Source organism: Trachypithecus francoisi, unplaced genomic scaffold (assembly GCF_009764315.1).
Source record: "Trachypithecus francoisi isolate TF-2019V2 unplaced genomic scaffold, Tfra_2.0 Lachesis_group7, whole genome shotgun sequence".
Lineage (NCBI taxonomy): Eukaryota > Metazoa > Chordata > Mammalia > Primates > Cercopithecidae > Trachypithecus > Trachypithecus francoisi.
Genome location: NW_022681472.1, coordinates 87,046,724 through 87,062,803, shown reverse-complemented (window position 1 = coordinate 87,062,803; position 16,080 = coordinate 87,046,724). Strand labels below are relative to the sequence as shown.

The following is a 16,080-nucleotide window of genomic DNA, read 5'->3' as shown; positions in this document are numbered from 1 at the left end:
CTGTATACTTGCTGTGACCTTAATATGCATTAGTAATACTAAGGTCACAGTTTAAAATTCTACTAGCCTATTGTCCAAAATGAAAAGCTGAATATGGAGGGAAAAAAACATTTAGGGCTTTCCGCAGATTTTTAGCTAAGCTTTTAGAAAAAACAATCACTGACAAAGGACAGTGTCTGCTTAAACAAAGTAAAGCACTATCGTTTAGAAAAACCCCTAAATCAAAAAATATTAGTTTGCTACCATTATGAGCATAAAGAATCTATCACAGGCACAGACTAGGATCTTTCTTAGCTAACCAAGTTGGTTTGAGTTACTTTAATTAAAAGTCCTCTAAATAATTCACAAATAGGATATGAGTTATCTCAGGCAAAATTTAAAACAGCTTTAAAACCCTAACTACATAAATTTTTTAAAAAAAATTATTTCCTCATTAGTCACAGAGCAACAAAAGTGTTAAATCTGTAGGAGTGTTTGTAACTTCCAAAATTATTTTTAGAGGAAATACATTTAATATACCAACAGCATTGATTCTTCTTATAGATTCCATAACACCCACAGCATCTATGCCATATGTTAGAGATTTTCATTTGAACTGAGATGATTACATTTTCCGATTAAACAGTAACTGAAAAGATAAGTAGCAGTCTAATTACGTATCTAAATAAAATATATTTTAAGTGATTTCTCTATCCAACATTTGAAGATAGCAACACATAACACAGGATTTGCTGAGCAGGACTAGTTAAGTAAAATGTTCAATTAAAAAATTATTCTACTAATGTAAACATTCAAAGTTCAATGCCTGATATATTCTCTCCAATCTTCCAACTAAAACCAAGAAACCCTAAAGATTTTATACTCACTCTATACATTAAATTACAATAACACAAAGTCAAAAGCCTGAAACTTCTTTAAATTTTAACCTATTCTTTTTTTTTTTTTTTTTTTGAGACAGTCTCACTCTGTCACCTAGGCTGGAGTGCAGTGGGGTGATCTCGGCTCACTGCAACCTCCACCTTCCTGCTTCAGCCTCCTGAGTAGCTGGAATTACAGGCACGCACCACCACACCCAGTTAATTTTTGCATTTTTAGTAGAGACGGGTTTCACCATGTTGGTCAGGCTTGTCTCAACTTCTTGACCACAATTGTGATCTGCCCACCTTTGCCTCCCAAAGTGCTGGGATTACAGGAGTGAGCCACTGCACCAGGCCCCTATTCTTTTAATTTATCACAAACACACAGTGTGGTCACAACGCGAACAAGGTATTTTTATGTTAATCATATGCCTCTAAGAAGAAAATAAAATCTTTTCTAACCAATATTCTTAAATGGCTCATTAACCAAAATCTGATGCTACCCTAAGAATTCAATGTATTACCAACTGACAAAATTACCTCAAGTTCAAACTAAGGGTTACTACTACTGATGCACTGGGAAAAAGACAAACCAACCAGTTTTTCTGTAGCATTACACACAAAGAACCTGGAAATCTGTATATATTTGTAGAATTCATTTTATTACTGAAACTATAAAAATAAACTTAATTTACTCTTACAAATTAAAAGAATCAATAGAAAATTATCTCACCTCTATGCAAATACTATGCAGGGTAGAATTACTGTGCAATTTTAGATGAAAAAATTAAGAATGGTTGAAACAACTGCCAATTTTGGCAAAAGCAAAGCATCCAAACCACACTATTATACTCAATCCTCTGTAATCTTCTCTGAACCACTGTACAAAATACTTTTAAAATTGTTCATCCCTTAATCAGCAGGTTGCTGTACTCTATCAGGACACGCTGAACAATATTTCTGTGTTGCTGAAAAGAGAGAATAGAGCCTGTTTACTGTGTCAGACCAAGTAGAAACCCAGAAATCAATGGATGCGGAGGAAAGGAGAACAGTATTCGCTGTATAAGCGGAAAGAAATCTTACTGAAAACTCCAAGAGCTGACTGATACTCTCAGGTGACAGCTCAAGTCTCTAACGTCCTTCAGTTCCTTGTGTGAATAAAGCAGTTTCCCAGCAACTCTGCATAAGCATTACATCTGCTGCCTGCAAATCATTCAGTTGTTTCACAAATACACATTATTATGATTCTCAAGATGGCAAGGGGTTGATAAATTACTAACAGTTTAGTTCTATATTATTTATTTTAGCTTACATATATGGAGCCACCCTAATTTCTACTTGCAAACTGCACAATTTACAGTTTACATCCTCTCACCCAATTATAATTTGACAATCACCTCCCCCAGCCAGGAAGCTGTGAAAAGATAGTTAAGGCCAGACGTATAGGACAGAACTGCCATGGATGAGACACAACAATTGTTCTTAAGTCCTAAAGCTTAAAAAAAAATGTTTCATAAATTACCTTTATTGTCATCGTAGCAGATCAAACTGTAAGACACTGTCCAGTGTTTCTGTTTCTTGCTACATTGGAATATTCAAATGCTACTAAAAATAAGTGTGAGTCATTTGAGTCTTGCATAACTCTCATCCTGCAAACATTTGTTGCAATGGTATTTGTTTAAAAAATGACCCACCTGCTCCCTCTTCCGTTCTTGTGCCTCACTCCATCTTGAAATAAGCATGTTCCTCAAGAGTTTGCCTTCAGCTTCTTTAGCCTCTATACAACCTATCCTTTTGTAATTTTATGCACTATTATTCCTACAAACATAACCTGAATGTCTTTAAGGCACTATACTTATCATATCCTAAAATGGACTCATCTTCCATCTCGATTTCCCCAAACTGCTCCTCCTCCAAAAAGTCCCTGTAGCAAACCAGAACCATTCACCTATATGATAAAGCCAGAAACCTGAGTAAATCCTTACTCCCCTTTCTCCCTCAATCCTTTGATCCAATTAATTCTATCAACTGTATTTCCTCAAAAGTGTTCACATTTGTTCACTGCAGTCCTTCCTACAACCACTATCCAAGTCCAAACCCCACCAATTAGACTACTGTATTCAAATAACCTCTAACTGCTCTCCCTCCAGCCTCACTTACATGTTTACATAGCAACTTGTGTTTCTTTTTTTAGTAACATCTATTACAATTCTTTGATTCACTCTATAAACATACACTGAATGTGTGCCATGGTCCAGACACTATACCAAAACTACCAACACAGCAGTAAAGGAAAGAAACCACAGGCCCTCTAAAGCTCTCTGTCTCATCAGCGTAACTACGTGCTGCGCACCTTTCTTCCCCATCAGACCAAGCTCCATGAGGGCAGGGATGACGTCCCTGTTGGTGTCCATATGTCCTGTATGAGGATACCACTGTATCCTCAGTGTCTAGCATAATAAATGACACACAGCATTCAATAAATGTGAATAAAAGACAAAATTACCACGCACATGTGTGCACACATACACAGCCTTAAATTCTTCACCTTCCCTAGCACTACTGTCTCACTTATGCTGCTTAATGGTTATTTCCACCTGCATAACTCATCTCAAACATTTTCCCCAAATCAGCATTTCTCCTTTGACCACTGTATCTGTAGCATACTTTAAGGCACTCAGGTTTAGAAAGCTGTCCTCCACTCATCTTCCCCTTGCTGTCTTCTTCCAATCAGAGGTGCAGTCTCTCCCTTGGGCCCCCACTGGCACCACTCTATTCGCACTTGCCATTCTCTGTGTTACAGCAATTTATACCCTTCTATAAATAAGGTAAACTTTTTGAAGCTAGGGACTGCTTCATTCACTTCTGTATTCTCCAGCCAGCACTGCCTTACAAATGTAGGCCCAAAAATATTTGCTAAGAGAAATCCAATAGGACAACAAGAAAAACTGAAAGAACATTTGTGAATCTAGGAACATACTGACAGTACCTATGACTGAAATGACTGCAAGAAGAGATTATAAAATCTCCAATCTTGGAGAGCATGAGAGCAAAACAGGTGAGGCACTATCAGCTAAATAGCTTTTATTTTTGCCTCTAGGTTCCCGAGCTACTGATTATAAAAGAGCTTAAATTCTTGTCAGAGGGCATATTCTAATATCTAATACTATAAACCTCAAACTTTTTAAAAGTAGCCAACATTATTTCCCTACTGAAACCAAATGCAGAATGTCACAAATAAAAGAGATAAAAATAAAGCTGCTCCACTATTCACAACAGCAAAGACATAGAATCAACCTAAATACCTATCAATGACAGACTGGATAAAGAAAATATGGTGTATATATACCATGGAATACTATGCAGCCACAATAAAGAAGAAGATCATGTCTTTTGTGGGAGCAGATGGAGCTGGAGGCTATTATCATTAGCAAACTAACACAGGAACAGAAAACCGAACACCACGTTCTTATTTATAAGTGGGAGCCAAATGATGAGAACTCACGGACACAAAGAAGGGAACAACAGACACTGGGGCCTACTTAAGGGTGGCGGGTGGGAAAAGGGAGAGGAGCAGAAAAAATAACTACTGGGTGCTAGGCTAAGTACCTGGGTGCAATAATATTACCACAATACCATAATACTACAACAATCCCCTGTGACACGAGTTTACCTATTAACTAACCTGTAAATGTGCCCATGAACCTAAAATAAAAGTTAAAAAAAAAATAGAGCTGCTCCAGCTGAAGGTGGTCAGATAGAGAGGGCCACCTGCACAGTCTTGTCGGGATCCTTCCCATACAACAGTCCTTATTATGATTTGTGGAAGAAATCTTGAAAATCTGGCTCTAAAGGCAGTTCAAGCTTCCCTTGGGCCACCCTCACTGACTGTATGCATCAATGTGGGTCAAGAGCAACATGGAATCCTCAGGAACCAACAATGAGGATGCTGTGCCAGGGAAGGAGCTTCTGTATAGGTATTAGAGATAGAACTGTCCTGGGGCAGATATCCCCATCATTGGAAGACCAAACAAAGAAGCAAGATGGAACTAAGGGAAAAGGGGTCATGACAAGTCACTTAAGTCTGCTTCCAATTTGAGTTGTGAAATGAAAAGTAATCGGACCTCTGAAATTCACAAACTCCAGCCCAGCTAAGAAAACAGGAGAAGCCATAGGGACTTAGAGCCAGAATCTTAGGTGTTATATACATTTGCCCAGAGTGTCCTCCCCGCTGTAGATGCCCTTCCAGAGCCAGCTGCAGCAGATGGTGGGATGATAATGCAAGAACTGATAACCTGCTGATTCCAACAACATGTTCATAAAGCATTACCACCTCTAAAGCACAGTTACGCAAATTCTATTGCACCTAAATATCCGTAGGAGATATAATCTTCTCCATTTAGTGGGTTAAAAAGCTAATAAAATTATTTTTAATTAAGTTAATAAAACAATCCCAGTCAGATGTCATAAATGGGCCATTCCTTTAGCCTGGCACAGTACCTTCTGCAAAGTTTATGAGATTCCAGGAATTGACAATGCCAATCTTGGACATCTTACATTTCACTCGGCTCATCAGGAGTGAAATTCATTTAAAGTTAACTGTAACCACAGCAAGGGAACTTGGTAGTTAATTGCCAAGACAGGTGTTCAAGAACACCAATTAAATAGCGGGGATGTGAAGAACACTTAGCATTATCCAGAAAACTACTGCAGCAGAAATACCCTGGAGTTCAGGTAATAACAATAAAAAGGTACAGCTGAATAACTCACCAACTAAGAATAAAAACAAAAGTAGCATTTAGGAGGACAGAATTCCTCTTAAAGACCACAAAGCAAATGGCTTAACGCCTAATTTAAGAATACAGAAAACTCTTGATTCAGAAGTAAAATTAAAAAACAAAACAAAACCTGACTAGTGTTTCCTTCCTCCATAAAAATTAGAATCACACTATCTATGAACACCTAAAGTCAAAGAGCAAGAAATACATATGCAAAAGGGAGAAGACAATACTCTATATGGAAAGAAGAAAAATACTAGTTCCTGCTTGCTTTAGAATATACTTGAGAGCTGCCTCATTTCAAGAGCTGCATAAACCTGGCAAATACACATGATGAGAGAATTTTGACAAGTCTGACATATTAATCATAGGAGGAATTGCCAACATTCATTTCGTGATCATACTTCCCTAGAACTGTATTCAATTCAACTCTACAACACAAGATCATTCAAAAAAAAAAAAGAAAAAAAAAAACCTGCCAGTTCCCAATAAACTGAACCCCACATCATGACTCATCTCAACCTTTCAGGTTTTCATGATTTAAACCACCACTTAATAAGGCAGAAATTATTTCCTCCTCTTCCTTTCAAAAAAAAAAAAAAAAATACAAGTGATAAGAAAAAAGCCCCATTCCTATTCCTGAACAATATAATCCACCAATGCCTGCTCAAAGTCGTTCACAGATTTTTACATGACAGCAATCAGACAGCTAATGCACTGTTTTCCTAACCCACTATGGTCAAAACTACTAGACCGGTAACTCAAAGTTCTTTTCTGCAGGCTAAAGAAAAACCAGTTCAATGCAGCATTTTAACATGTCATTTCAAGGTTTTGAAAAAAACTATAAAAAGTTTTATAAAATGTTGAATTATAAAAATGTCGAAAAAATTATGTTAAGCTGTAAAAACATCTTAAGAATCTTCTTCTCTGTTTGTAGAATGCTAACTATAGAAGGAAAACACAAATTATAGAGAAGAAAAACGATAGATCCCCTAAGTGAAATTACTGTGTCAATAGTTTAAGAATCATTTGCGTATTTGATAATATAGTGCTATAATGCTTTCCAAAAATGCTGTACCAATTTAAACTTCTGCCTTTTCTACTGTACTTCACTGCCTCTGCATGTTATTGTTAAGTCTTTTGGTAATCTAAGAGACCAAAAATATATTCCAACCACTTCGTAGTATTCATAGTATTTTGCTTTCAGATTTGTACAAATGCTGTAAATAATAATTTTTTTCCTATTTGATATTAATTTTGAATCCTTCTTCATACTGTCAGCCATGGTTTCTATCATGCTTATCTCCCACCCCTTCCATGTGCCACGCAGATTATAGGAAGTACGTAGCTGTGAGCACACCCACCCAGGATTCAGATGAGCTGGGTGCTAGTACCACACCATTACCTAGCTGAATGACACAGTTAACTTATTGCTGGGCCTCAGAAAACATACTCCAAAATGAAGGCCTCAAAATCAAGTTTTTCTCTGATCTTCTCCTGCCTTCCTGTCTCTCAGTCCCATTTTCTCCCAAGGCTAGCTATAGAAACCAGAATCACTATTCCCCAAGGTGGGTTACAAAAACCAGAATCCTTTTTCCCCAAACCCAGTCATAAAACTGAAAAATATTACTCTAACTTTCCCTCGGTCTTTCTGGGTAAAAACTGATCATAAAGAAATTACCTGACCTATCTTGTTTGACTGTGGGTCACAAGACCCCAAGCCAGACAGGGTCCTGCCGCATACCGAGAAGAAAGGAATGCATGCGCAGAGAATCCCAGAAAAATCTAGATGGGCCTTGCTGAGTTTCCCCACTCAGTCTGTTAACATTAGATCATTCGTATTTTGGCCAATATTTCTATACAATGTACATACTTTGTTGAACTTAAGCATAAAAATGGACATTTTCTCCTGTATCTTTGGGTCTTCACTCTGAAGGCGCCCGTGTGTATATACATTACATAAATTTGTATGTATTTCTCCAATTAATCTGCCTTCTGTCAGTTGATTTTTCAGTGAACCTTCAGAGGGCAAAGGGGAACTTTTCCCTTGGCCTCAAAATTACTTTGGTTTCACTTTCCCCTTAATGATTGGATAAAACAGCCTTTTAAGTTCAAATTCTACTCAATTTAATTTTTCCGTCTGGTGATCCTGCAATTCTTAAACTAACTCTCTTCATAGATATCAATTTTAGAAAAGCCTTACTGAATATCCATCTATATATTATATAATACTTTAAAGATTTCAATAGGCTAACAGAGAAGGTAAGAAAAAACAAGATAATGTTAAAAGGTTAGGGGGAAAACAGACAAAAAAGTAGAAAAAAGACATACTTATATTGGCATCATATATTTGGCAAATGATATTCTTCCACAACCTCAGTTAGGGTCCTTTTCTCAGAGAACTGCCACCGTGGTGATTCACTTCATTTTTCCATCTTAGTATGCCTTTGAATTTCTTCAAATTATATGCAAAACTTTGGGCAAGAATCTGCATTTTTTGGGGGAAGAATAATCATGGCTTTCATCAGATTCTCAAAAGGGTTCATTTAGCAAAAAAACTGAAGACTCCTTAACCTAGACAAACGACTCATGTTCTATCTTCTGGTCCACCCTTTCTTCTCTGAAGCAGGTGGGGGCCATATTGGGATTTTCTGTGCCCTCCTCTTTATTTCTGAGACTGTCTGGGACTCCTTTCCTTCAATGGTACCAATAAAAACCTCTCTACTCCCACTATAGGATGAAGATTCATTCACTGCAATCCATCCCACAACAGATACACTGCAAATGATAACTGGATCATTCCACACCAGAGTTGAGCCATGTAATGAGTAAAATGTGGTTTCATCCTAAAAATCAGTATCTTATTTGACCCATTAAAAAAGGGCCTCTGCCCTGCAAAACACAGAGGACTGTCTCTCCTTTTACAGGAGTGTGTGGGGGTGGGACAGTGCATGCGGTAGTGATAACTGAAAATCACTGCCCTAGAAAACCAGAGAATGTCTGGGCACGGTGGCTCACGCCTGTAGTCCCAGCACTTTGGAAGGCTGAGGCATGCAGACTGCCTGAGCTCAGGAGTTCAAGACCATGCTGGGCAACATGGCGAAAGCCCATCTCTACTCAAATACAAAACAATTAGCCAGGTGTGGTGGCACACACCTGTAGTCCCAGCTATTCAGGAGGCTGAGGCAGGAGAATAGCTTGAGACCAGGAGGCGGAGGTTGCAGTGAGCCGAGATCGCACCACTGCACTCCAGCTTGGTCTAGAGTGAGACTCCATCTCAAAACACCAGAGAAAGATGGCTGCAGCTGTTTTTGCTTCAAGTTTCCCATTCCATGACACCTAAAGTTGGAGTATAAGCAGACTGAGTTCCCCAGAAAGTTGGGCTTCCTTCCACCTTCCATCTGTCCAGCTACTCAGCTAGTATAGTTCTGGGAGGTGCTTAGAACTAACTATCTAGAAATCCTGAGATGGAAGACTACAGTACCAAAGGAGGGAACCTGCTCACCCTGGCTTCCTGAAGGTAACTGACAGTCAATCCCAGGTCAGGGTCCGGCAAGACTCTGCTGTACCCCAACAGACTGCTACTGACTGGATCAAGCCTACAAGCTACTTGGACCTCTGCACTGAGAAGGCAATGTCTGTGGAGCAGTCTGGGGACCCTGCATGGGAAAGCAGGTCAGGCTGCGGGCATAGTATGATCTATAACATTTAAATACTTAAACCAGTGGTTCTCAACCAGGAACAATTTTGTCCCCCAGAGGACATTTAGCAATGTCTAGAGACACTGTTGGTTGTCACAAGCTTGGGGCAGGAAGGTTACTCCTGGCCTCCAGTTGGTAGAGGCCAAGGATGCTGTTAAATGTCCTATAGTGCATAGGACAGCCCCTGAAACCCCTAAACCTGTCCCAGACATCAATAGTGTAAAGACTGAAAACCCCTGATTTAAACTATGATTTGCAGACCTCCATTTGTATTCTTGTCTCAGACCTCAAGTATGGTACAGACAGGCCTGCAAAGAACACAATCACAGACTATATACATATACTTTTTTCCTTTTTAGAGACAGGTCTTACTCTGTTGCCCAGGCTGGAGTACAGTGGTGAGATCATAGCTCATTGCAGCCTCAGCCTCCTGGGCTCAAACAATCCTCCTGCCTCAGTCTCCAAGTAGCTAGGACTACAGCAAGTAACACCACACTGTGGGGAAAAGAAAGAGAGATCAGCCTGTTACTGTGTCTATATAGAAGGAAGTAGACATAAGAGACTCCATTTGGTTCTGTATTTGAGATGCTGTTAATCTGTGACCCTACCCCCAACTTTGTCCTTGCAAGAGACATGTGCTGTGGTGACTCAAGGTTTAAAGGATTTTGGGTTGTGCAGGATGTGTCTTTTGTTAAACAAGTGCCTGAAGGCAGCTTGCTGGTTAAAAATCCTGCCCGTCCCTGGGCAATGGAACATCTCCGTGTAAAACCCGATTGTATGCTTTGTTTACTGAGCAAGGAGAAAACCGCCTTTAGGAACAAGGTGGGACTTGCTGGAGCAATGCTGCTAAAAGGTTTATGGAGAGTTTGCATATGCATCTCAAGACACAGCATTTTCCTTTAAACTTATTCATGTCACAGGGATTTTTGTTCATATGTCTTACTGCTGATTTCCTCCCTACAATGATCCTATTGTCCAGCCACTCCCTTATGTTTAAGATGGTAAAGATAATTATCAATAAATACTAAGGGAACTCAGAGACCGGTGCCGGCGTGGGTCCTCTGTAAGCTGAGTGCCGGTACCCTGGACCCCGCTTTTCTTTCTCTATACTTTGTCTCTGTCTTCTTTTCTCAAGTCTCTCATTCCACCTAACGAGAAACACCCACAGGTGTGGAGGGGCAGGCCACCCCTTCACCATACCTGACTAACTTTTCATTTTTCTGTAGAGGCAGGGTCTAAGTTGCCCAGGCTGGTCTAGAACTCTTGGCCAAAAGCAATCCTCTTTTCTTGGCCTCCCAAAGTACTGGGGTCACAGGTGTGAGCCACTGCGCCTCGCCAAACTGTAAAACTTTTATAATACTAACTTTATGGGAAAAAAAAAAGTTCCAGTTATGGTATCCAGAGAATAACTTATCTGACTCCAGTTACAATTGAATCCATTCTACATATAGGCCAGAAGGGTGTGGGGGAGCAAGGCGGATGAAGAGAGGTGGGTTAATAGGTAAATCATACAGTCAGATGGAGTAAGTTCTAACATCTGATAACAGGGGAGGATGACTATAGTTAACAACAATGTACTGTATATTTCAAAGTAGCCAGAAGAGAGGACTTGAAATGTTCCCAACACACAGAAATTATAAACACTCAAAGTGATGGACACCCTAAATACCCTGACCTTATTACACACTGTATGAATTTAACAAAATATCACATGTACCCTACTCCATAAATGTGAAATTATGTATCAATTTAAAAATTTTTTAAAGATTCAATTATTAATTTATTCAACATTTACCAAGCAGCTATTATATAACCAGGCACAGTGTTCAGCAAAAGTGAGTGTTAAACTGATGGGATCCCATTCAACTCCTGTCTGGCTCACAGCACTATAGTATGAAAAAAGAGCTGGGACTTAGAGGTCAGACCCCATCTAGTTGCAATCCCAGCTCTACCACTTATTGTCATTAGGAATGTTACTTACCTTTTCTGAACTTTAATTTGTCTATCTTCTAAAACAAGTCAAATAGGGCCTCCCTCAAAGTGCAAGAGTTAAATAAGATAAATCAGGTAAAGCACAAAGCATACTGCCTAGCACACAATCAGTATTCAGTAATTACTTCCTATTACTAATAGCATAGCAAACTGTAAGTCTTCATAAAGCAATCAAGAAGTTGGAAACTGCTACTAGGCCTATAAAAAAGCCACTATAACTGCGATTGTGAGAGCACAGAAACCCCTCAAATGGCCGGGAGCGGTGGCTCATGCTTGTAATCCCAGCACTTTGGGAGGCCAAGGCGGGGAGATCATGAGGTCAGGAGACTGAGACCATCCTGGCTAACATGGTGAAACTCCATCTCTACTAAAAACACAAAAAATTAGCCAGGCGTGGTGGCACATGCCTGTAGTCCCAGCTACTTGGGAGGCTGAGGCAGGAGAATTGCTTAAACCCAGGATTTGGAGGCTGCAGTGAGCAGAGATCGTGCCACTGCACTCCAGCCTGGGCGACAGAGCAAGACTCTGTTTCAAGAAAAACAAAAACCTCAAATTCTAGCTTTCTCTTTCTCCAGCATTATCTCCTACTACCTACATAATCTTTAATGTAGCTCCATGTCCCCATGAGTGGGGACAGACTGAAAGAAGAGATCTGGGCAGCAAACAGGGCAGTGTCAAGCCAAAGGTCACTGCAAAAAAGAAAATTCATCAGCTACAGCTCTGGCAGGACACATAGGTGGTGGACAGAAGAAGGGAGGAAGGAAGGAGATGGGAGGGGAAGGGAGAAGGAAGCAAGGGGACAACTAGGAAAGGGGGGAAGAGGGGAAAAGAGGAGAGAAAGAATGAGAATATGAATGAACACAAAAGGCTAATAATCCAGTAATACGAAAGCGTAGGCCAAGTTTGCATGTAATGTGTCTCTAAAAGGAAAACACTTCAATCAGCACTTTTACAATTCATTCTGCATTTCTTTCATAAAAATGAATTTAAAAATAAGTTAAATGTCATCAGCGTCATCAAAAGTAAAACAAACATAGAGTAACCATATTATTACTACAGCCTGAGAAATTTGCCTAGACATCAACGTCAGTACCTAAACGAGAAAAGAAAGCATTCAACACACACAATCACTCAAAGTACATCAAAGTATAGTTTAACAGCAAACAATATTTGAGAGTTTTGGTTTTCCCTAGAAAATATAGAATAAATTCTCATATAAAATAAAAGAGTACATTTTACTGGACCTGTTTTGAGGCAAAATATCTGTGACCTCAGGAGCTACTTTCACATAAGGAGTTTACTAAAAGTTTAAGTTCGTGTCTATGTAAACAAGAATCTACTTAGCACACCAGTGGGATCCACAGCTTTTCCCAAGATTTCTGTCACAGGATGGAAGCAAAGGCATTCTTGTAAGTTCACGGAATGATTTAAATTTTGACCAAGCTTACATTTGTCTTAAAGTAACGCAAGGGGAAAAAAAGGCTAAACTATCATCAATTTAGTGCTAGAGAAAAATTAATGTTACTGTGCTCGCTGTGGTTACTGATTATAGGGTCCAGTTCTGTGTTTAAGTCATGGTTTTAATCCATGGAAACTCACAGAAGGCTCAGCTTACCGATACACAAAATAAAATGATTAAGAAGCTTAAACAGTCCTTCCAACTCACATTCCGATTCAGAGTTTGAGAATCTTTAAAATAGAATGCTTCTTAATGGTCCTTTGAATGGAGAATGAAATAAAGGCCTCTAGAAAAATGACGTGTCAAATTCTAGGTTTACAGGTTTGAAATAGCATTCAGTGACATAGTCTTGAAATCTGTGCCTAAGGATTGTTTCAGACTACGGGCTTGTAACACGACCACAAAATTGTTTCTGTCTCCTGGCAGTTTTCTGTCAGGCATCCTTCCAGGTGGTTGCTTTCTCAAAGAGTCTATGGATCTCCAAAATAATTCCAGTGAAGTGGCTGTTAATATTCATGAGATATATCATTGCTTAGCCAGTGGGCTTACTGCATGCTCCACTGGATTCTAGTTATTAACAACAGTTTCAACGAGTACCAATATTCCAAATAAGCAACAAAATAGCAAAAGTCGAATAATTCTACGACTTACAGCAAGGGTTGCTCTCAGAATTGCAGAGTCTGAGAGACCATAGTGACCACCTCCAACCCTTGATTTTAATTAAAACTCTTATGGATTAACTGGCCTGGGCTTATCACTGAGCCTCTCAACCATTTAACATTAAAACCACCAATCAAACAAAAACACTTAGCTTATCTGAGCATAGTTTTCCTCCTAAGAGCTGTGAACTTCTTCCTAAATTCCCTCAGAGAATAACAATTGTGCCATCTCTGTGTTGGATATATATTCTACAAACAGAATTTCAAAGAGATATTCTTGTCCACTGCACTATCCCAGCAATTCTGGCAGCTGTGACAGCCAAAGAAGAGAAAAGGCAAATATGAACACTACGCACCTCACACGGGTACCCCCAGTCAATCCACAGCACACTTTTATTCAGTCATAAAAAACGTACCATGACAAATATTAACAATGACAGATAAAGCAAACATTAAACTTGGCTTCCGGTCAGGGTGTGAAATCTGCATTCTTAACTATGCAAACTCCACCATGGCCCATTCTAAAATCATTTTGCAGAGTAAACTAAACATTTGAAAAGAAACAAGTTTACAATATCCACTCTATGAAGCTAGATAACCCTAGAACATAACTAAAAATTTTATTTCACAGGATAATTTTGGCATGTTACCAATAAATTCTACTCGAAGCCTCAACTTTCAATAAGTGCTTACCTTCTCCCTTTTGGTTTCTCATAAAATAAAAGATGAGCATAGCGTTAGTCTCAAATATTCACTGAATAACGTGAACATGAATTTAGAATAAACCGGCAATAACAATGAAGATGATTGTAAATGATATTCCTCCAGCCAAAAGGAATAAAACAAATATAAACTGGACATATTTACTGGATACAAAGTCCAAGAACGTGAGTTAAGGACACACAGTAGTGTGTCAAGAAAACAAAATCCACAGTACCCACGTATGTATGAGGAGTTAAAAGTAATCTCTACATCAGGACTAAAGATCTGCCACAGGAAAATCTTTAAATCTCAAGAAGATATTTAAATATCTTTAGTATCAATTTAAATTTAACATCCTTAAACATCAAGAAAACATCAATCTTTCTAATATCAAGAAATAACTCATCTTTTCCCACCACTAGACGAAACGGCATTTGAGACTGACCTGGAAATTCAGTGTCCCATATGGCTACAAAAATAAGGACAACTAGAAGTAGTTATGAATTCTAGGAAATATATTCACAAGTATGTAAAGAGTCTACGGTATTGGACACTTAGTCAAAAGAGTCCTACTTGGATTCTCAAATCAATGACCAAGTTGCTTCCTCTCTACCCAAGATCAGGAGCTTCCCTAGTTTGCACATATACATATTGACCAGTGGATATAAAGTCACACTGCGATTATCTGGGTCATTTTAAAATAGGTCATTAGTAGTACTGTAGTATCGCGTCTGTCTAAAAATCCTCCAAGACGGAGTGACTTTTAAACTTTGGGGTGCCTTGGTAACCCCAGGGACGCTTATTAGATGTGCAGACTCCGGGGCCCAAAGTCCAGACTCTAATTCCATGGGACTAGGGAGGGGCCCGAAACCAGCATTTTTAATCATCTGCCCGGGTGAACCCGAAGTGTGGTCCAAAAAGCCACACTCGAGGCACCTCTGCCTAACAAGCTCCACAGAGAGCGCCGACGTCAGCCGCCCCGGCCGCCATGCGGACGCCGTTAGGCTGTCAGGGGTCTGTCTGGGGGCCGCGGGAAGGTGCTCGGGGCCGGCGCGTCAGCTAGCGACATCCGGCCCCTGAAGTGAGAAGGGACTGACAACGGCACCGCAGTTATTTTCAGTATTTCCATAAAGTCCCACAAAGCCGTGTGGCCGTGGGAAAAGGGCTTTAACTTTGAAATCCCACGGGTCTAGGTTACCACCAGCTCTGCCGCCTCCTAACAGCGCGTCCCAGCAGTTCCCTTAACGTTCGGGCCTCAGTTTCCCGATCCGTGCAACGGGCTCACGCCATCCCCGGAAGGCTGAGCGGAAACGAAACTAACTCCGCCGCTCGCTGGCACTTCCTGGCTCTGCTCAGCGCGGCCCAGCCTCCCCAGCCGCCCCAGGAGGACGACCCGGCCCAAGCGCGTCGCCCAGGCAGACGCCTCCCAACGCCCCCGGCCCTCGGCCGGCCACTCACGGGTAGGCATGGCGACCTCGACCGCGCTCGCCGCGGCACCGAGGCTCAGCGGGGTCGCGCAGGGAGCGCCGACGGCACCATGACGGCCGCTGCCCGGCCGCGGAGGCCGAGACGAGTCGAAGGGCGTGGACTCGGACCCCGCGGTCACGCAACCGAGCGGGGGACAGCTACTGCCGCCAGCCCGCTCCCCGCCGGGCGACGCGACGGACGACCCACGCCCGTTACGTCACCGCGCCGCCGCCGTCCCGGCCCCGCCCCCGCGGACGGCCGGGCTCGGCCCAGGATCCCTTGTCTAGCGGATGGACTGAGTGACTGGGGACAGCCACGTAGAACAACTTCGGGTGCTTTCTGTTGCCAAAGCCTGGTGACCTGAGTTGCATTCGTTTTCCTTGATCTCTATATGGAGTACATCACTTTACGTTTGTGAGGATGATGGCTTTGAGCGCACGGAGTACCTGTGGGCTGTTTCTTTTG

At 40.8% G+C, this 16,080-nt stretch overlaps 1 protein-coding gene across 11 annotated transcripts in view; it reads right to left on the bottom strand.

Moving 5' to 3' along the window:
* EFR3A (EFR3 homolog A) overlaps positions 1 to 15,815 on the bottom strand; it is a 104,932-nt gene extending 89,117 nt beyond the window's left edge. For 2 of the 11 annotated variants that reach the window (XM_033203349.1, XM_033203346.1), the window contains exon 1: positions 14,594 to 15,815. Coding sequence is in view for 2 of the 11 variants with exons in the window: in XM_033203339.1 (XP_033059230.1) it covers positions 15,607 to 15,616 (10 nt within the window). In the remaining 9 variants the exon portion in view is untranslated. Of the gene's footprint in view, positions 1 to 2,379; positions 3,127 to 7,966; positions 8,124 to 14,593 lie in introns of those variants that run through there. The other 9 variants (XM_033203348.1, XM_033203339.1, XM_033203340.1 and 6 more) reach the window with 8 other exon arrangements.
* Positions 15,816 to 16,080: the final 265 nt, after the last annotated feature.